General features: G+C 42.5%; 1 protein-coding gene across 2 annotated transcripts in view; it reads left to right on the forward strand.

The window, feature by feature from the left end:
- Positions 1-21535, forward strand: part of CLTCL1 (clathrin heavy chain like 1) — a 100376-nt gene that overhangs the window by 59414 nt on the left and 19427 nt on the right. For both annotated transcript variants that reach the window (XM_036104260.2, XM_036104262.2), the window contains exons 16-22: positions 501-643; positions 1023-1257; positions 3058-3180; positions 5569-5714; positions 17014-17197; positions 18251-18443; positions 19062-19219. In XM_036104260.2, the coding sequence (XP_035960153.2) occupies positions 501-643; positions 1023-1257; positions 3058-3180; positions 5569-5714; positions 17014-17197; positions 18251-18443; positions 19062-19219 (1182 nt within the window). The remainder of the gene's footprint in view (positions 1-500; positions 644-1022; positions 1258-3057; positions 3181-5568; positions 5715-17013; positions 17198-18250; positions 18444-19061; positions 19220-21535) is intronic.

The following is a 21535-nucleotide window of genomic DNA, read 5'->3' on the forward strand; positions in this document are numbered from 1 at the left end:
TCCCAGGTGACACCTGGCTGCCTTTGTGCCTTGGTTGGTGGTAATAGCCTACACCTGAGAGACTGCCTTTGACCCCTGAATGTGTATGAGACTGGTGGTATCATAGCTTGGGCTGCCACAGCAGAATACCACAGACTGCATGGCTTAAACAGTAGACATTTTCTAGAGGCTGGAAGTCCAAGATCAAGGTGCTGACCCCACCACCTTGGGTTGGTTCTTTCTGAGGCCACTCTCCTTGGCTTACAGATAGCTACCTTCTCGCTGTACCTTTATATGGCCTTTTCTCTGATTAGGGCCCCACCCTTATGACCTCAGTGAACCACAATTATGTCCTTCAAGGCCCATCTTCAAATACAGTCACATTAGGCGTTGGAGCTTCAAATATGCATTCTGTCCACCACAGGAGCCCTTTCAGACAGCCACACTGTCCAGGCCTGGACGGGGGACTTATAGCAGTGACCTGTGCCTGCAGCACTAAGTCACCACCTTGACCATTCTAGGTCAACCCTAGCCGGATCCCTGCTGTGGTTGGAGGGCTGCTTGATGTGGATTGTTCTGAGGAAGTAATTAAAAACTTAATCATGGTGGTGAGAGGACAGTTCTCTACTGATGAGCTGGTGGCTGAAGTAGAAAAAAGAAACAGGTAAGGGGGTCCTAGCTTGGTATCTTCTCTTGCCCTTGGGTTCTAGTGTTTGTTGCTAAGTCTATGACTAATTCTCTAAGATCCCTTTTCGGTCAGCCTCTAGGCCCCAGGACTAACTGTCTCTGTGGCTGGTCTTTCATGCAACAAATCTTAGATCTAGTAGTGAGTTGTTTGCTATTGGTACTATAGATCTTTGGGGGAAACTTAACAATTGAAATCTGTTTGGAATTCAAGTCTGTTTTGGTCCCTAAAACAACCTGAGGTTAATGAAGTGAGATTTTTGTTTGTTTCTAGAAGCAACCTTCAGAGTTCAGGGTCTGCCCTGGAGGTTTCAGATGTTAGTTTTGAGACTTTTACGTTGCTCTTCCTTCTTTCAAAGGCTAAAGCTGCTGCTTCCCTGGCTGGAGTCCCGGAGTCACGAAGGCTGTGAAGAGCCTGCCACTCACAATGCACTTGCCAAGATCTACATCGACAGCAACAATAGCCCCGAGCGCTTCCTGAGAGAGAACACCTACTATGACAGCCGCGTGGTGGGCCGCTACTGTGAGAAGCGGGACCCGCATCTGGCCTGTGTCGCCTACGAGCGGGGGCAGTGTGACCTTGAGCTCATCAAGGTGGGCAGCAAATACACCTGGCTGCCAGCTGTTGCGCTGGCTTTATCATGGGGGCTCATGAAGGCTTCCTCTGAGCCCCACAATTGCAGATCGCGTGCTACATTTCCATAAACTTGGTTTCCTTGTAATTCAGATTGCCTTGTTTCCTACCTGCTTATGCCCTGTTTGTATATATTGTACCTGTAAACCTGGCTGGCCCAAGTCTGACCTGTCAGCCTTCTGCTTACAGTCCTCTAGCCTTGAGGGCAAAATTGAACTCCCTTGGCCTGACTCAGGAGGTTTTCTGTGAACCACAACCCTCACCCAGCCTGACTGCCTCCCCTCTTGCCTCTCCACCCTGAATGCTTCCATCCTATGTGTGCTTGCACTTCCTGCTCTTCTTCTTAGGCAGCTTCTTACACGTGCCCTCTGCCAGCTCTTCCCAACCACAGAGCTCTTACTGGCCCCTTCTTGGAACATCCCCCTCAGGTCTACTTACCTCTGCCCTGGCTTGGATCTACATGTTTTATTACTTAAGTAGCAAATAGTTTCATAGTTAACCTTGTGACCTAAACTCCAGAAATCTCATGTGGGTGCACCTGATGTTTGTTTGACTGTAAGATCTGTAGGCAGTTGGTCTGTTTGCCCTGGACACCTCAGAGTGTCTGGACAGCATGGTAGAAACTCAGCAACCAGGGAAGGACTCTGTTAGGCTGTCAAGCATACAGAGCCAAAGCTCAAGAGCAGTGCACCAGTTTCTCATCCTACTTTAGCTTTGGACACTAACCACGCATGTAACAGGCCGGGTCTGCATAGCACCTTGCCTTGCAGTCTCTAGGGAGCCAGTTTGTGTGAAGTTGGGACTTTAGTTAGTCTGATACCATAAGCCACCTTTTGGCTGAACTTACTACCTTTTTATTAAAGCTCAGTTCAGTGACCGCTCAGGGATCTTTGCACCCATCTGTCCTACCAGGTGATGTATGATAGATATCACCTTTTAGTGAGGCAGAATTGAGACAAGAAAAAAATGCTTGTTAAGATCTGCTGTGTCAGAAGGAGAAGCTGCAGTGAGATTTTGGGGCAGGCCAGACCAAGCCTGCTCCTGGCCTCGTGCCATGCACACGTGAGCAGCCCATGGACACACATGCAGCATTTAGTCTTGTGCCTGGCATCTGGTACCCAGCCAGTCTGATTCCCATTAGGCCTTAACAAGTGCCTCACACATTGGGATGTTCCAGTGGACAGTTGGTTTCTTGGAGATGTATTAGAACACAAAAAAGGATCTCAAGTTCAATCCGTGAAAGCATATTTTAAAGTTTATAGGCCTTGAAATGTTGTAGCATATATGCTGTTTTATACCAGTCTTGGGCTATTCTGATAACACTTTAGAGATGGTGACTGTTCAAATTTAAATTATTTAAATTATACTATTTAAATTAGCTAAAATTAAAAAATTAGTTCCTCCTTCATATACCGCATTCCATAGCACAGGTCTAGAACATTTTCATTGTCTCAGAAGGTTCTGCTGGGTAGCGCCACTGTAGAAGGCAACAGGCCGATGTGGAGAGGAGCTGCCACACAGCCATACCCATTCTGAGTTATTATAAACTGAGAAACTTGTATTTTGAGGTAATTTGTCACTCTGAGAAGTGCATTGTCACCCCTTTGGGATGCTGCTCATCCCGTGTCAAAGTACTGTTTTTTGCTTGGGCTCTGGCTGAACCAAATAAGTGTCGGGGACAGAGGGAACTGACTGGGGTGGCTCCCCCAAGTAGTGTCCATTGATTGGCTGTGTTATACACACTAGTGTACTCATTTCAGGTTTGCAACGAGAATTCTCTGTTTAAAAGTGAGGCCCGCTACCTGGTGCGCAGAAAAGATCCAGAGCTCTGGGCTCACGTCCTTGAGGAGACCAACCCATCCAGGAGACAGTTGATCGACCAGGTACAGAATGGAAATGGGAGTATGTGTATGCAGGCCTTTGCCCTCTCATCATCTTGTGGCCAGAGTGACTAGTTGAATTGTTATATTTAACACATCTTCAGACACATGACCAGACTATTGTGTGAATCTTCCGTGGAGTTGTTTATTGGTTAAAGGCACAGAGTTGGCCCTGATCTCCAAAGCGGGGATGTGCTGCCCCAGTAAAAGGAATATCTGATGGCATGCCTGCATGCTGGACCCTTAGTATTTTTTTCAGCGCAGCCCCCAATGACACAAGGTAAGTGGCTCTCAAGGTTGTCTCAGCTGGACTTGGCTTTGTTGAGGAACCCCTTGCACCCTTGTGACTATCCAGTGCCTCTCTCAGAGCTGGGGGCATGGTGCCGAGGCCAGGGTTCCTCCTATGTGCAGCCTGGCGGATGGGTGTCGACCTCAGCCACTCGGTGGGCTTCCTGTAGCTTTAGGCAGCAGATGGTGCTTCACCATACCCACTGTCCCCTAGGCTTCTGGCCACACTGTTTGGAGATGGGCTGAGATCAAGGTGGGAACAGGACCCTGGTTCAACAAGTGGCCTTCAGCCCTGAGCAGATCAACTAAAGTGCCCCCCCAACTCCTTTGTTACCAACCACGAGGCGCGCTTGTTAGATTTCACCTCTATCTCTTCTGAATTTCACCTTCTTGTTTTCTGTCCACTGTTCCTCATGTCTGTGCCATTATCTTTTCCTTAATAAACTTTATTCTGGAACACTTTTAGATGGCTAGAAGCCTATGTTATTTTGGATCTCATTATATCAACTTTGGAGTTACCCATCTCTAAGATTGATCCAGACCTGACAAAGACATTGAGCAGCAAAGGGCCTGGGACAGAGTAGGTTTAGATTCCACTAGAGATCTATCTCCAAATTTAGAGACAACAGATATTTCTCCAGGTGTGGTCCAGCTGCCTGGCACGTCTTGTAGGTTGTGTTACATTGGCACTGGGATGAACAGCTTTAATGCTGCACTGAGCCGAAGCTAGAGGGTGCCTCTTGGTCTTCCTGTGTCTGTGTGAAGCTGCTGATCCTGTCAGTCTGTTGGGACTGAATATTCATAGCCACCTCCTGGGGGGCATTCACCTACCATGCCCCTCTAATTAGAGGGACTGCATGACGGCAGCAGACTGCTTTTAGGTCTGGAGGAGAAGCTCATTATGGAAAGTTTACTTAGAGGAAGCAGCTTCCTGAGGTAACCTTAGATTAGGCATCCTGTTGACTCAAATAGATGGTGGAAATTTATTTTTGCCCTTAAAATAACCAGTGTGTATTTAAAGTGCTCTAAGGTTTTCAAGAATGGACAGATGTCGTAATGGCAGGAAATATACCTCCACTCTGGATGGAGTCTGTGTGCTGTCACAGTGTTCCTTTCCCTTAAGTACACCCTTTTTGTTACTTATCTCCTGTGATAGCCCCTTTCCTCAAACTCCTTTGCATAGCTGTTAGGATTATTATAAACTCCTCAGAAGAACTTTTGTATCTTATGGTGCCATTGAGTATACAGTGGCCACTTGCAAGGTCGACTGGGCTGACTTTGATTCTAGTTCCATTGCAGCCCCTCCTGTTTGTAGGGTCAAAGTTCATGGCCAGAGATGTATATTATCTATGTCATACCTCCTCTGAGCTCTCTGTTCTTTCTCATTAATGCGTTGCTATTGCCCACCCTTGATGAAGCTTGGCAAAACTGATAGACCCTGAAGTCACCAAAGGCCGCTGGCACAAAGTGCAAAGAGAACAATGCTGACCTTCTAGCCTGCTGTTATCTGGGAAGTGTACTCTTTGGAAAAATGTCTTTTCCCCCACTTGTGAGTTTTCTTGTAGGTGAGACACCTGTAATTGGATGAGGGGTGGTGTGGCCAGTTTTTTGTCAGTCTTTCCCTTGGCATGGTTCTGAGGGCTGTGGAGCTCAGGGTGTACTCAACTGCATGCCCGGAAGTGAGCTGGGCCAGAGCAGTTGTGGTACTCTAGGCTAGCAAGAGCTTCATTAGAGAAATGGAGGCCATATTTGCTATGAACAGTGACCTAAAAAAACAAAGATGAAAGCAAACATGCATTTCAGATGCATGTTTAAGTCCACTGTGTTATTGGCTTTGGAGTCAATTTACAGTATGGTTATTGGGGCAGAGATGAGTCTGCAGCCCTTTTGATGTGAGAGAGAAACTAATCATCAAATAGAGCAGGCAGAAATCTCTGAAATTGACTTCTTTAGACAACCTTCCCTTTTTACCTTGAGAAATCTCCTATTTTCTCTGTCTATTTCAGACTGCCATGGAAGAATCCTTTCTTTCTGTTTAGCTTCAAAGATAGTCTTGAATTGACTTTATCTAACCAAGTTCTTTCAAATGATATTTAAAACCAGGTGGTACAGACGGCATTGTCAGAAACACAGGATCCTGAAGAGGTCTCGGTCACTGTCAAGGCCTTCATGACAGCTGATCTGCCTAATGAACTGATTGAGCTGCTGGAGAAGATAGTTCTGGATAACTCAGTCTTCAGTGAGCACAGGTAAGGGTATGCCCGAGGGTAGCTGTTGACTCGGTCAAATTCAAGCTCCTGCCTGATGTTCATTTTCCATTACAATTTTGTCTTACCTCACCTGCCCAGCCTTATTGGCTGCTCCTCAAAGTCTTCTCACCCTGTTTTGTATCTTCAGTCCTACCTATCTCTTCTAGCCCCACCTAAATTCTACTTTTCCCAGGAATCTGTCCTTCATCTTGCTTCTCTGGCCTGCACTGTTCTTTAACCACAGTGCTCAGAAAGGGAGCTAATATTCATTAGTGCCTACTATGTCCCAAGCAAAATCATGGTGAACAAAGCTTGGAAACAGATGTCAAGAAAACTAAATCTGGGCATGTATCAGGGATGACTCGCTGGAGATATAATATAGAAGCATGATGAGTAGGAGCTTGGGTAGGAAGAACATTCTAGGCAGAAACAACAGAATGGGCAGACACTTTGGAAGTAATAATAGAGCATGCTTCAGTGTGGTCGCACCCAGCATTTATTTCCACTTTAAAATTCATTATCGGGGCACCTGGGTGGCTCAGATGGTTGAGCGTCTACCTTCAGCTTGGGTCGTGATCCTGGGGTCCTGGGATCGAACCCCCCGTCTGGCTCCTGGCTCGGCGGGGAACCTGCTCCTCCCTCTCCCTCTGCCTCTCCCCCTGCTCATGCTCTCTCTCTGTATCTCTCTGTCTCAAATGAATAAATAAAATCTTAAAAAAAAAAAAATTCATTATCAGAGATTCTGTGTCAAACAGACCAGTGTATTCACATCATAAATCCGCTGTAAAGATTTAATTGTAAGGTTTATTTTTTAGGCCAGATGGGCTTTCAAGGTCTGTGGCATTGTGTTAAAGAATGTTTGTGAGGATGTGTTTGGGGGTTTTTTTTGTTGTTTTTTGTTTTGTTTTGTTTTTTGGTTTTTTTTTTTTTTTTTTTTTTTTTAGTGTTCCATGATTCATTATTTGCATATAACACCCAGTGCTCATTACAACACATGCCCTCCTTAATACCCATCACGGGGCTAACCCATCCCCCCACCCCTTCCCCTCTGAAACCCTCAGATTGTTTCCCAGAGTCCATAGTCTCTCATGGTTCATCTCCCGCTCTGATTTCCACCCCCTTCAGTTTTCCCTTCCTTCCCCTAATGTCCTCCATGCTATTCCTTATGTTCCACATATGAGTGAAACCAAATGATAATTGTCTTTCTCTGCTTGACTTATTTCACTTAGCATAATCCCCTCCAGTTCCATCCATGTGGATGAAAACGGTAGGTATTCATCCTTTCTGATAGCTGAGTAATATTCCATTGTATATATAAACCACATCTTCTTTATCCATTCATCTGTTGAAGGGCATCTCGGCTCTTTCCACAGTTTGGCTTTTGTGGACATTGCTGCTATGAACATTCGGGTGCATGTGCACCTTCTTTTCATTACATCTGTATCTTTGGAGTAAATACCCAGTAGTGCAATTGCTGGATCATAGGGTAGTTCTATTTTTAACTTTTTGAGGAACCTCCATACTGTTTTCTAAAGTGGCTGTACCAACTTGGATTCCCACCAACAGTGTAAGAGGGTTCCTCTTTCTCCACATCCTCTCCAACATTTGTTGTTTCCTGCCTTGTTAATTTTTGCCATTCTAACTGGTCTAAGGTGGTATCTCAGTGTGGTTTTTATTTGAATTTCCCTGATGGCTAATGATGTTGAACCTTTTTTCATGTGTCTGTTAGCCATTCATATGTCTTCTTTTGAGAAGTGTCTGTTCATGTCTTCTGCCCATTTTTTGACTTGATTATTTGTTTTTTGGGTGTTAAGTTTGAGAAGTTCTTTATAGATATTGGATACCAGCCCTTTATTCTGTAATGTCATTTGCAAATATCTTCTCCCATTCTGTGGGTTGCCTCTTAGTTTTGTTGACTGTTTCCTTTGCTGTGCAGAACCTTTTTATCTTGATGAAGTCCCAAAAGTTCATTTTTGCTTTGTTTCCCTTGCCTTTGGAGATGTGTCATGAAAGAAGTTGCTGTGGCCGATGTCAAAGAGGTTACTGCCTATGTTCTCCTCTAGGATTTTGATGGATTCCTGTCTCACATTGAGGTCTTTCATCCATTTTGAGTTTATCTTTGTGTATGGTATAAGAGAATGATCGAGTTTCATTCTTCTGTATATAGCTGCCCAGTTTTCCTAGCACCATTTATTGAACAGACTGTCTTTTTTCCATTGGATATTTTTTCCTGATTTGTCAAAGATTAGTAGACCATAGAGTTGAGGATCCATTTCTGGAGACTGTATTATCCATTGATCTATGTGTCTGTTTTTGTGCCAGTACCATGCTGTCTTGGTGATCACAGTTTTGTAATATAGCATGAAATCAGGCAACATGGTGCCCCCAGCTTTGTTTTTCTTTTTCAACATTTTCTTGGCGAATCGGGGTCTTTTCTGGTTCCATACAGATTTTAGGATTGTTTGTTTCAGCTCTTTGAAAAATGCCAATTGTTTTGATAGGGATGGCGTTGAAAGTGTAGATTGCTCTGGGCAGCACAGACATTTTAACAATGTTTATTCTTCCAATCCATGAGCATGGAATGTTTTTCCATCTTTTTGTGTCTTTTTCAATTTCTTTCATAAGTGTTCTGTAGTTTCTAGAGTATAGATCCTTAAATTTATTCCAAGGTATTTTATGGTTTTTGGTGCTGTTGTAAATGGAATCAATTCCCGAATTTCTCTTTCTACAGTTACATTGTTAGTGTATAGAAAAGCAACTGATTTCTGTGCATTGATTTTGTATCCTGCCACATTACTGAATGGCTGGATGAGTTCTAGTAATTTGGGGTTGGAGTCTTTTGGGTTTTCCACATAAAGTATCATGTCACCTGCAAAGAGAGAGAGTTTGACTTCTTCTTTGCCAGTTTGAATACCTTTTACTTCTTTTTGTTGTCTGATTGCTGATGCTAGGACTTCTAGTACTATGTTGAACAATAGTGGCCAGAGTGGGCATCCCTGTCGTGTTCCTGATCTTAAGGGAAAAGCTCTCAGCTTTTCCCCATTGAGAATGATATTCGCTGTGGGCTTTTCATAGATGGTTTTTATGAAATTGAGGAATGTTCCTTCTATCCCTATACTCTGAAGAGTTTTAATCAGGAAAGGATGTTGTATTTTGTCAAATGCTTTTTCTGCATCAATTGAGAGGATCACATGGTTCTTGTCTTTTTTTTAATCAGTGTGTTCTATCATGTTGATTGATTTGCGAATGTTGAACCACCCTTGCATCCCCGGTCGTGATGGATAATCCTTTTAATGTACTGTTGGATCCTATTGGCTAGGGTCTTGTTTAGTATTTTGGCATCCATATTCATCAGGGATATTGGTCTGTAATTCTCCTTTTTGATGGGGTCTTTGCCTGGTTTTGGGATCAAGGTAATGCTGGCATCATAGAAGGTGTTTGGAAGTTTTCCTTCTGTTTCTGTTTTTTGAAACCGCTTCAGAAGAATAGGTATTATTTCTTCTTTAAATGTAGAATTTCCCTGGGAATCCATCTGACCCTGGACTCTTGTTTTTTGGGAGGTTTTTGATTACTGCTTCAATTTCGTTACTGGTTATTGTTTGTTTTTAAACTGAGAAATGCTAAATGGTAAATTATGGAATGTGAAATTACATTTTAATGGAATCCTATGCCCTCATTGATTACAGGATGCCAGAGTTAAGGTACCTGAGGTGGCTAGGATATTCTATCTTATTGTCTGGCCAACCTCCTTTGATAGATCTTAGGCTGTTAGTACTTCCCACAGAAAAACACTTAAAGGTGGTTCTGACTGTGTGTGCCGCCTCCTTGGACACTGTTGTTTTTCACACATGCAGGGGGACCTTCAAGTTCTTGCCCTTCTTTCTGTGACCGACTGCTTCACCAGACATAGTTTTCTGTGCAGGTGAAAATAGCCTGAGTTAGCAGTGTGGCTGACTAGATACCTATATACTTACACAGATCCTGTTACTGGAAAAACTGAAGATGTAGGATGAAATATACAAATGATCCTTTAAAGTGAGTCCATGAGCTAGTGACTTTTGCCAAACTCTGTTGAACCTGGTCTATGTGTTCCTACAGGACACAGAGGACAGGAGATAAGACCCAAGGGCCTACAAAAGGTGTGAAGTCTACAGTGAAGCCCCTCCTCAGTGCAAGGATAAACTATACCAGTATTGCCTAGCCCTCTGCTAAGAGACCAGCCAAAACAAAACAAAACAAAAAAGAGCTCTTTGGAACCATGGTGCTAGATTATGAGGACAAAACTGGCCCTGAGAGGCTGGCCCTCTAACAGGTTTTAGTACAAATTCATGTGAACTGGCATGGGATTAAAAATCCTCAAGTGAGGAATTTAATTTTGAAATGATTGCCATCAGGTAGTGCCTTCAGATCTCTGCCAAAGACAAATAAAATCCTTTTTAGAAGAGCCTACCCTCTAGCAAGGCTTCAGAGAATTCTGACATAACATTCCAAGAAATAATGAGCTCATAGTAAAAACATTGACAAAATGCATAAGGAAACAAGGCTCCATTAGTAAGAGCCAGCAGCAAAACAGAGTAGACTCAGATCTGCCTAGAGGGACTGTGTTATTGGAATTATCAGGCATGGAATATAAAATTACATGTAATGTGTTTAAATACCCAAAAGATCAAGCAGATTTTTTTTTAGGGATTTTATTTATTTGAGAGAGAGACTGAGAGAGCACAAGCAGGGGCAGAGGGAAAGGGAGAGGGACAAGCAGACTCCCCGTTGAGTGGGGAGTCCGATGTGGGGCTCGATCCCAGGACCCTGAGATCACGATCTGAGCCAAAGTCAGATGATTAACCAACTGAGTCATCCAGGCACCCCTCAAGCAGATTTTTTTAAATACCAAGTAACTGATAAATAAAAAATAAATTTATGTAATTGGATTTGAAGTAAACTCCAAATGGGTTTAGGGGCATTTTTAAAAAATAGGAATTGAAAGATACATGTGAGGAAATTGCAAGAATGTAGCCAAGACAGGTAGAAAATGTGAAAGAGCTTAAGATCTATACAGGTTGAAGGGAGACTTAATCAGAGCCTCAGAGAGAGGTCAGGGAATGAGACACTATTTGGAGGAAAATGATGGAGATTTTAACAGAACTGACAGTGTTCCTAGTTCTCAAATTCAGGAAGCCCAGCAAATCCCAAAGAAGATTAATTTTTTAAAACCACCTTTACACACATTATAGTAAAACTATGGAACATCAAAAAAAATTTTTAAGCACTCAGAGAGAAGATAGATTACCTATAATGAATGTAAATTAGGCTGACAGCAGACTTTTCAGCAGCCTCAGTAGAAGCCAAAGGATATGGGGTGATTTGAATTCAGAGTACATTAACATAAAATTAATGAGAAGTTAGAAATAAAAGAATTTTTAAAAGTTAGGCAAATGTAAACCTAAAAATGCTGGTATTATATTGATACTATATGTTAATATAATATGACATTGTATGTTTATATATATATTATATGGTCTGTATTTGTATCATACAAAATAGACTTTGAGGTAAAAACCATTATTGAGGGACACCTAGGTGTCTCAGTCCATTAAGCATCTGCCTTCGGCTCAGGTCATGATCCCAGGGTCTTGGGATCAAGTCCCATATCAAGCTCCTTGCTCAGTGGGGAGCTTGCTTCTCCATCTGCTTGCCGCTCCCCCTGTTTGTGCATGCACATGTTCTCTCTCTCTCTGACAAATAAGTAAATAAATAAAATCTTTTTTTTTTTTTTTTTTTTTTTAAAGATTTTATTTATTTATTTGACAGAGAGAAAGGGAACACAAGAAGGGGGAGTGGGAGAGGGAGAAGCAGGCTTCCCGCCGAGCAGGGAGCCCGATGCGGGGCTCGATCCCAGGACCCTGGGATCATGACCTGAGCCGAAGGCAGACGCCTAACGACTGAGCCACCCAGGTGCCCCAATAAATAAAATCTTAAAAAAAAAACAAACACTGAAGTAAAAAGGGCCAGTACAGTAGTCCCCACTTATCCATGATTTCATGTCCTGTGATTTCGGTTGTCATGGTTAACAATGGTTGTCTGAAAGCAATGTGTCAGAAGGTCAGCTGTAGCCTAACACTATGTCTCAATGCCTACATCATTCACCTCACTTCTTATCACGTAGGCATTTTAGCATCTCACATCATCACAGGAAGGGTGAGTGTGGTACGGTAAGATATTTTGAGAGCGAGAAATCACAGTCACATAAATTTTATTTATAATATATTGTTGTAATTGTTCTATGTTATCATTAGTTACTGTTAATCTCTTACTGTGCCTGATTAATAAAATAAAGTTTATCATAGGTGTGTATGTACAGGAAAAAATATATAGGGTTTGGAAGTACCTGTAGTTTCAAACCCCCACTTGGGGTCTTGGAATGTATTACGTGCAGATAAGGGGGAGTACTGTATATAATAATGAAATATTCAGCTCACCAGGAAGATAATTCTGAACTTGTATATACCTAATAATACAGTCTCAAAATATGTAAGGCAATAATTGACAAAACTGCAAGAAGACACAAGCAAATTCACCATATTGGGAGATCTTAACATACCTTTCCAGGTAGTTAGCTTAAAATGAGCATATTAAAAAGTATACATAAAGAAAGACAGTAGTAAATATATTTTTAAAAGTAAATAAAAACATAACTGTTGACAGTTAATGTGAATTATAAGCTTACTGGAATGAATTTACATATATTCAACAAGTAGACGTGGTTCTTAAAGAAAAAAACAAATCAGGAGACAAATGAAAAGGCGAACTGCTGTAGTCCTATCCACTCAACCATGATAAACAGCTTGATGTAAATTCATGAGTGATCACATTGTATTGAAAGACATCGGGGCACCTGGGTGGCTCAGTCGGTTAAGTGTCTGCCTTCAGCTCAGGTTGTGATCCCTGGGTCCTGGGTTCAAGTCCTGCGTCGGGCTCCCTGCTCATCACGGAGTCTGCTTCTTCATCTGCTGCTCCCCCTGCTCGTGCATTCTCTCTCTCTGTCTCTCTCATAAATAAATAAAATCTTAAAAAAAAAAAAAAGACATCAATTTTACCCACATCACTCATTTACTGCAATACCAGTAAAACTCTCTGTTTGTTTACTTATGAAACTTGACAGGGAGATGTTAAATAAAAAAAGATAAAAGGCCAAGAATAGTCAAGATTGCTAACACAAATAATAAATCACCTAAGGGGTGAGAGTAGGTTTTGGGATGGCAAGGTACTTATTCTGATCTAGAAATATTATAAAATTAAATCAAGACATTATGGTTTGGGCAAGGAATAGAGAAATGGACCATTATAGCAGAGCAAAGAACCCTAAAATATACCCACACATATGTAAAACATTTATTTATGACAGAGCTGGCTATGCAGATGGAAATAGTAGACTTTTCAGTAAAATGATGTTGGGACAATGATTATCTATATGGGTAAAAATTAAAATTGGATCTCTGTGCCACACAATGTAAAGATTTAAATATAAAGTCAAAACTATAATGTTTTTAGAGTTTATGTTTAAAAGAAGAATATATTTGTGGCCTAATGAACACATAAGCCAGTTGCAAAAATATATAAACCATTTGAAAAACTAGTAAATAGGGGCACCTGGGTGGCTCAGTCATTAAGCGTCTGCCTTTGGCTCAGGTCATGGTCCCAGGGTCCTGGGATCGAGCCCCACATCGGGCTCCCTGCTCCGCGGGAAGCCTGCTTCTCCCTCTCCCACTCCCCCTGCTTGTGTTCCCTCTCTCGCTGTGTCTCTCTCTGTCAAATAAATAAAATCTTTAAAAAAAGAAAAAGAAAAACTAGTAAATAGGACTATGTTAAACCTAAGAACTTTATCATAATAAGATGAGAAAAGGGGAAGCTGCAAACAGATGACATTTACAACATACATAACCAACAAAAAACTAGCATGGAGAACATAAAATGAAAAAGAAAAACTCAAACAACCTGATAGAGAACTCAGCAAAGCTCTTGAGTGATCCTTCAGCAAGAGGAGAGACAGCCTGTGAGTCTAAGGCAGGAATGCAGCCTCATCAGCCATCAAGGAAGCACAGCCTGGCCGCTGTGTACCATCCCATTCCTCCTGCAGAGCTGTGGGGATCTAGCTCTCCTAATCAGCCTTGATGAGAGTCTCGAGCAACTGGGCATACCCTGTTGGGAATGTGCGTTCCTCTTGGGAAGCAGTGCATGTTAGAAAATGTTTCCACTCTTGGTTCTGAACCCTGAAGAAACTCGGCTCACCTGTATCGGAGACATGTGCAAGAATGCACAAAGCAGCACAATTTCCAATAGCAAAGATCTGAGAGCAGTCCAGATACCCATCGGTAAAAGAGCTGTGGTACTGTTGTACAGCGGAGTACCATGTCACAGTGGAAGTGAATGCTATACAACAGCATGGGTGAATCTTGGACCTAATTTTTTAATACTTTTCCCCCCTTCTTTTTAATTATAATACAGTTAAATTGGTCCTTTGTGGGGAATTTCAACACAAGCCTAGATTCATGTACGTAACCACCACGTGAGCATACAGAACAGTTCCCTCACTATGAAACTGCCTCATGTGAGCTACCCTTTACAGTTACATCCCCTGTACCCCTGACAATTGCCCATCTGTGATTCATCACCATCAATCCAGTTTTGCCTTTTCAAGAATGTCATGTAAAAAAAGATTGCACAGTATGCAATCTTTTGAGACTTGGCATTTTTCACACAGTGTAATGCTTTTGAGATTCATCCAAGTTGTGTGCATCAATAGTTCTCTCTTATTGCTGAATAGTGTTCTGTGGTATGAATGTACAACAGTTTGTTTATCCACTTGTTCATTGAAGGACATGGATTGTTTTCAGTTTGGGGTTACTATGAATACAGCTGCTATAAATGTTTGTGTCCAGATTTTTGTTTGAACACACATAGCAGTTGCTGAGCCATATGGTATATGTATGTTTAACTGTTTAAGAAGCTGCCAAACTATTGTTTTCCAGAGTGACTGTACCATTTTGCATTCCCACCAACAATGTGTGAGAATTCCAGTTGCTCTACATCTTCACCAGCACTTGGTATTATCAGTATTTTTTATTTTAGCCATTCTAATAAGCATTTGGTGGCAAGTTATTGTAGTTGTAATTTGCACTTCCCTAATGGCTAATGATCTTAAACAGCTTTTCCTGTGCTTACTTGCTCTCCAAAAATCCTCTTGGGTGAAGAGTCTCTCAAATCTTTTGCCTTTTTTTAAATTGTGTTATTTGGTTTTTCACTGTTAAGTTTTGAGAGTTCTTTATACATTCTGGATACAAGTGCTTTGTTTTATATGGGATTTGCAAATATTTTTTCCCAGTGTGGAGTTTATCTTTTTATTCTCCTAATAGTATCATTTGCATATAAAAAGTTTTCATTTGGATCAAGTCCAGGTCAAACTTTTCTCTTGTGGATTGTGTTTTGGTGTTAAGAACTCTGTGCCTAATCCCAGGTCAAAGATTCTCTCCGAAATCCTTCTAAAAGTCTTATAGTTTTACATTTTACATTTAGATGTGTGGTCCAGTGTCCAACAACGTATGAAGTTTAGGTTGAGGTTCATTTTTTTGCACATGGATGTCCAGTCATTCCAGCCTTATTTGTTGGGTCCGTTCTGCATTGAATTCCTTTCACATCTTTGCCAAAAATCACTTGGCCAGGTTGTGTGATTCCTCCAACTTTATTCTTGTTCAAGATTTAGAATCAGCTTTGTTTGTATCGACAGGGAAACCTCCTGGAATTTTGATTGGAATTGCATGAGATCTATAGACCAATTTGGGGACAGTTGGTATCTTTACTGTGTTGAGTACACATACAATATGTCTCTCTGTTTGTTTAGATCTTTAATTTTTCTCATCAGCATTTTATATTTTTCAACATATAGATCATGTACATGTCTTATTAGATTTATACCTAAATATTTCATGTTTTGGAAGCTATTGTAAATAGGTAGAGGGGTTTTTTTGTTTACAATTGTACGTTGCTAGTATACAGAACTACAACAATGGTTAACCTTGTATCCTGATACCTTGTTAAGCTTATTTATCCTAGAACTTTTTTTCAAAGATTCCTTGGAATTTTCTATCAATCATTTTGCCTGCAAATAGTGGCAGTTTTATTTCTTCCTTTCTAATCTAGATGCCTTTTATTTTTCTTGCCTAACTGCCTTGACTAGAGCCTCCAGTAGAATGTTGAATAAAAGTGGGGAAAGAAGACATTGTCTTGTTCCTGATCCTGGGGGGAAGCATTCAGTCTCTCACCATTGAGAGCTGTGGATACTTTGTAGGTAGCCTTCATCAGATTGAAGAAGTTCCCTTCTATTTCTAGTTTGTACAGAGTCTTTATCATTAATGGATGTTGGATTTTGTCAGATGCTTTTTCTGAATCAGTATGATCATGTTTTTCTTTTTTAAATTCTTAATATGGTACATTACATAGATTTTCCCCCCACATCTTTGAAGAAGACAAAAGAAAACAAATTTTATAAGAATGCATCTAGTGTGATTAAAGAAAAGGAAAGTTCAAAAACATGCAAAACTATATTGCTTAATTTTTCTCATCAGCATTTTATATTTTTCAGCATATAGATCATGTATATGTCTTATTAGATTTATACCTAAATATTTCATGTTTTGGAAGCTATTATAAATAGGTAGAGGGTTTTTTTTGTTTACAATTGTACATTGCTAGTATACAGAACTACAACAATGGTACAATTTTTTAAAAGACTGTTTATTTTTTTGACAGAGAGAGAGCACAAGCAGGGGGAGTGGGAAAGAGAGAAGCAGGCTCCCCGCTGAGCAGGGAGCCTGACGCGGGGCTTGATCCCAGGACCCTGGGATCATGACCTGAGCTGAAGGCAGACGCGCGACTGACTGAGCCACTCAGGCGCCCATAGATATACAATTTATGTGGTAGAACTATAAAGAACCACAAAGAGCTGGTAAGAGGCACAGTTCAGGAAAATAGATACCTGTGACGCAGGAGTAGAGGCAGCTCCTGGAGAAGCTGCAGCAGCCTTCCAATGATTGGTGGTTTTCTGATTTCTCCTATCTCCTACCTGGTGCTTTCTCAAGATGTTGGACCGCATATACTTCATAAATATTCTGTTGTATCTATTCGTCAGTCGTGTGTGTGTTTTAAATACTTTTAAATTGGGGATCTTGGGCTGGTCAGCCTGCCAAAGGGTGTTATGTACAGCTTTCATTCCTGTGACACTGCGCTGACCACCGCCTCTCCTAAGGAATCTCCAGAATCTGCTGATCCTGACTGCCATCAAGGCGGACCGCACACGGGTCATGGAATACATCAGCCGCCTGGACAACTACGATGCCCCAGACATTGCAAACATCGCCGTCAGCAGTGCGCTGTATGAGGAGGCCTTCACCATCTTCCGCAAGTTTGATGTGAACGCCTCAGCAATCCAGGTGAGCTGCTGAGTGCTGTCATGGTAGACCCTAGTGACCTCTGCCACACTGTGTCCTCGTCATCACCAACGGTGTCACACCCTCCGGTTGTTTGATGCATCTCTCAGATCCTTGTGCTCTTTTCTGCTCTTCACCAGTAACCCATCTTCCCAAGCTGTTGGCTCCTACTCTGCTTGTGCTCCTGCTGTCTGGCAGTCACCCCCACTTCCTGGTCATTCCTCTAGACTTGGATACCTGAATCGAGGTGTTGTGGTCAGCCCTGGTGACCGAGGTGTCTGATTCTCAGAGGCCCTCGCACATGATGGCTGTTCCAATCCTTCACCCTCTGCTGCCTCAACTCCCCAGAGCAGTCCCGCCAGCCCTCCTGCCCACCTTCAACCCAAGATCCTTTCCCTTAGCCCTCCTCCCTTTCCTCCCAGACCGTTGGCCTTTTCTGGTTTTATTTCCGAATGAATTATAAACCATGGGACAGATCACTTTAACTGCTGTCTTACCAAGATTCTTTATGTCCTTGCCTCTTTCCCTTACCATTTTTCTGTACCTGCCTGTGAAATCTCAGATCTCCTCTTTTCAGTTCATACATGGTCTATGGCCTTGCTCTGAGATCAAACTGTATGAGGGGCAGCTGCTGCACCCAAGCCCTCCAGACTGTCCTTCAAGCCTGTTTTCTGCCTGCTGAGCTATCTGATTCCCCACAGTAGTTCCTTTGAGCCTTTTTACAGCCTGTATGCCCCATTGTACTATCTTACCAGGATCGGGAGGCAACTCCCATGTCATTCTCCTGGCCCAAAAAGCTTAGCTTGGCTGTCTCTCATTTCTTTATGCCTCTTTGTTGGAGTGTCTCTTCTCCACATGGCATTTTCCTCCTTTACAGTATAGGTCTCATCTTTTCCCTCCATTCATCATCTGAGAAATACTTAATGCCCAGTTGCTTTGGACTGAATTGAAATGGTCATGCAACTTTAGGCAAAATGTAGAACTGAACAAAAATCTGTCTGCTCCTTGGAGCTGACTGGGTGTTGCGGAGAATGAGAGCCCTCTTGTAACCCCTAGGTCCTGATTGAGCACATTGGAAACCTAGACCGAGCATACGAGTTTGCGGAGAGATGCAATGAGCCTGCTGTGTGGAGTCAGCTGGCCTGTGCCCAGCTCCAGAAAGACTTGGTGAAAGAAGCCATTGACTCCTACATTAGAGCTGATGACCCTTCCTCCCACCTGGAGGTCGTTCAGGCAGCCAGCAGGAGCAGTAAGTGAACCTCCTCTCCCTGGGGCTCTGCTTCTCACTGGTGTGAAGCCTGGCAAGAGAAGGATGTGGCCCTCCCAGGAATCTGCACATGTTACACATCCAGAGATATTGGAGACATTGCTAAATCAAAGTTTTCCAAAAGAATCTATTACTGTTATTCTGTTAATGACACTAGCTCTTCAGTTGGCTGTTAACTAGACACTAGCTCTTTGGTTGGCAAGATAGTTTAAGCACAGTGCATAGCATTATCATGATAATTTTAAGGTCAGAAACTTAGACCCAGAGCTTCTTCTGGCCTTTCCAATTAACTGTGGTCCGTGCTTCTCCAGGGGCTGGAATAAGCATCCTGTCTCCTGGTGAGGTCTTTACTTGGTGACATGGAACTTCCCGTCCCCAGAGTCAGCCTCCATGTGGTTCTGCCCTTTCTGTCTCTCCCACCTGGGATAGGGCTCTGCTTAGCAGGCAAACAAGTCCTTCTAGACCTTACCTGGAGTCCAAGCCCTCACTGAAGCCGAGTGGGAGATTAAACATCTTAACTGGGGACAAAATGGGAGGAGCTGAGCCTCCTGTTTAAACTCAGCAGCTCTGGATTAATGTATTTTTGTTTTCTGTCTTTAGACAATTGGGAGGATCTGGTTAAATTTCTACAGATGGCCAGGAAAAAGGGCCATGAATCCTATATAGATACTGAACTTATTTTTGCCCTGGCTAAAACCAGCCGTCTGTCTGAGCTAGAAGATTGTATTAATGGACCCAACAATGCCCACATCCAGCAGGTAGGCCGTGCCCTGGGGACCACAAACTGCTCCAGGCAGTTTTAGGGATCGCTTCCTAGAGTGGCGCAGATCTTTGACACTGAGAAACAAGCCACCCCGTGAATTAAGTCCTGTGTTACTGTCACTGGTATGGAAGTTAAGTCCCCTGGCTGTGCACATCAGAATGATTCTCCTATAAAATGTATCAGGACTATGTGCCAGTGTTCTAGCTGTTATCACTGAAGAGCAAAGTGAACTGAGTAACTGGCCAGGTAAAAGAGATAGGTTGGAAATTAACAGCTTTTCATATGTTAGCAATTATCATAATGTAATGGGAAGAATATTTTTTAAAGTAGGAATAACACAAAAATGTTTAAACAAACCTTAAGGCAAAATGTTAAATAAAAGAAAGAGCTAAATAACTGTAAAGTCTCCTATTTCCTGGGGTAAAATTCCAGATGAAAGAATTATAGGTAAAAGTTGAGGGGTTTTTTTTCTTAGTAAAAAGTTTTCAATATTTATTTGAATCTTTGTATGAGGAAGGAGTTTTTAAGCATATAAGCAGTGGAAGAAAGCACAAAGGAAAGTATCAGTTCATCTAATGCATAAAAGCTTTAAATATATGTATATTCCTACTCATGGGCCTCATAGGTCTAGATGTAAAAATAAATCCCAAGAAAGAAGGAAAAGTCCAAATAGCTTTTACATATAAATATTTAATCATTGCAGCATGATTTATACTAATAACAGTTGAAAGCCAGTGTCCAACAAAAGGAAATAACGTCCGTCAGTGGAATATAATACAGCCATTACAAGTATTTAGAGTCTTGTTTGTGACAGAAAAACCTTTGAAGTAAGTTCTAGCCGAGTGAAAACCTGCATGTACAATATGATAAACATATCTATGTACCTAGAAAAACATCCCAGGTGGTGACAACGAAGAACTCACAGATAAGGATTGGGCAATACTATTCCATTTTCCTTTCATTTGCCTGTGTTTGCCAAGTCTTGTTTTAATCGGTGACCATAACTTTTAAATTGCCTTTATAATCAGAAAATGAATAAAGGTGTTAGAAAATGAAGCCTTGCCCGAAATCTCCCTCTGAATTCATAACAGAATTCTCCTGACTGGGGAGTCTATTAAATACCATAGCGAGAGATGCTGTCTTGGGTCACACAGAAGGTAAATCCTACCGGAAGTTAGCTGGACTGGGAAGCTCAGATGGCTTTGCTTGTTCTTTGCCTCTGTTCATGGTGACCCTAAGGCTGTGCTCCCTGCCTTCCACAGTCCTCCAAGGTGGGGTCAGTACACGTCAGCCAGATCAGTCCACCACCTGTTTTCATATGTGTCCCACAGTCTGGCTTCTGCTGACTGAAGTCCCGTGATGTCATTTAACTCATTTTCCCTGTATTGCCTATAAATTGACAATAACAAGAGTCTTAAAGGATCATACGCTTTGATACGATACTTCATTAATTAATCCATTCAACAAACTTTTCTTGAGCATCTTCCATGTGCCAGGATAGGGACTGTGGATGCAGGTGTGAAAATAGTAGTCGAATTTCTGCCTTTGTGGATCTTATGATCCATTCGAGAAATTTGTGATGTGTGAAATGGTAAGTTTACAGGAGAAAAGCACAGCAGGGAGAGGTGGACAGTGTAGGGCAGGTGATGTGGGAAGGTGGATGGTGCACTTCTCGACGGGTGGCTAGCAAGGTGTCCCGGAGGTGAGTTCTTGAGTCTGTATCCCTCTGAGGGAGGAGGCCTGAGTGCAGACAGAAGAGCCTGTGCAAGGGTGCCTTGAGGAATATTTCAGTGTGTTGCAGGAGCAGTACAGTGGTGGCCCAGGGGGCTGAAGTAGGACCTCAAACATGGGCTCACGGTTCAAGTCAGAGAGGGAATGTTGGGGAGAGGTGGTTGTTGGCAAGGTATGTCAGGACTTGTGGGACACGGGCAGGATTCTAGCTTCTGCTCTGGGTGAGATCAGAGGACTCTGAGCAGAGGAGGGATATGATCTGGTCTTAGGGGTTAACAGAACTCCTCTGGAGTTTCTGCTGTGCTGAAAACAGACTGAAGGACAGAGGCAGAAGCAATGAGAGCAGATAAGAGGCTATTCAGTAGCCCAGGCCAGAGTCAATGGCCACTCAGAGAAAGTGGTCGAGGTGAGTGGCAGAGAGCTGGTGATAAGCTTGGGCTGCTGGTGGAGTGTGAGTGAGAAGGGGGAGTGAGGCAGCTGTGCCATGTGTGGTGTGGGACAGCCCTGGACAGATGGACTTGTGCCTACTGAGGTGGGGGCCATGTATGAGGCCTGCCTGGAGGACAGTCAGGACTCGCGT

The sequence above is a fragment of the Halichoerus grypus genome, chromosome 13, assembly GCF_964656455.1.
Source record: "Halichoerus grypus chromosome 13, mHalGry1.hap1.1, whole genome shotgun sequence".
Taxonomy (NCBI): Eukaryota; Metazoa; Chordata; class Mammalia; order Carnivora; family Phocidae; genus Halichoerus; species Halichoerus grypus.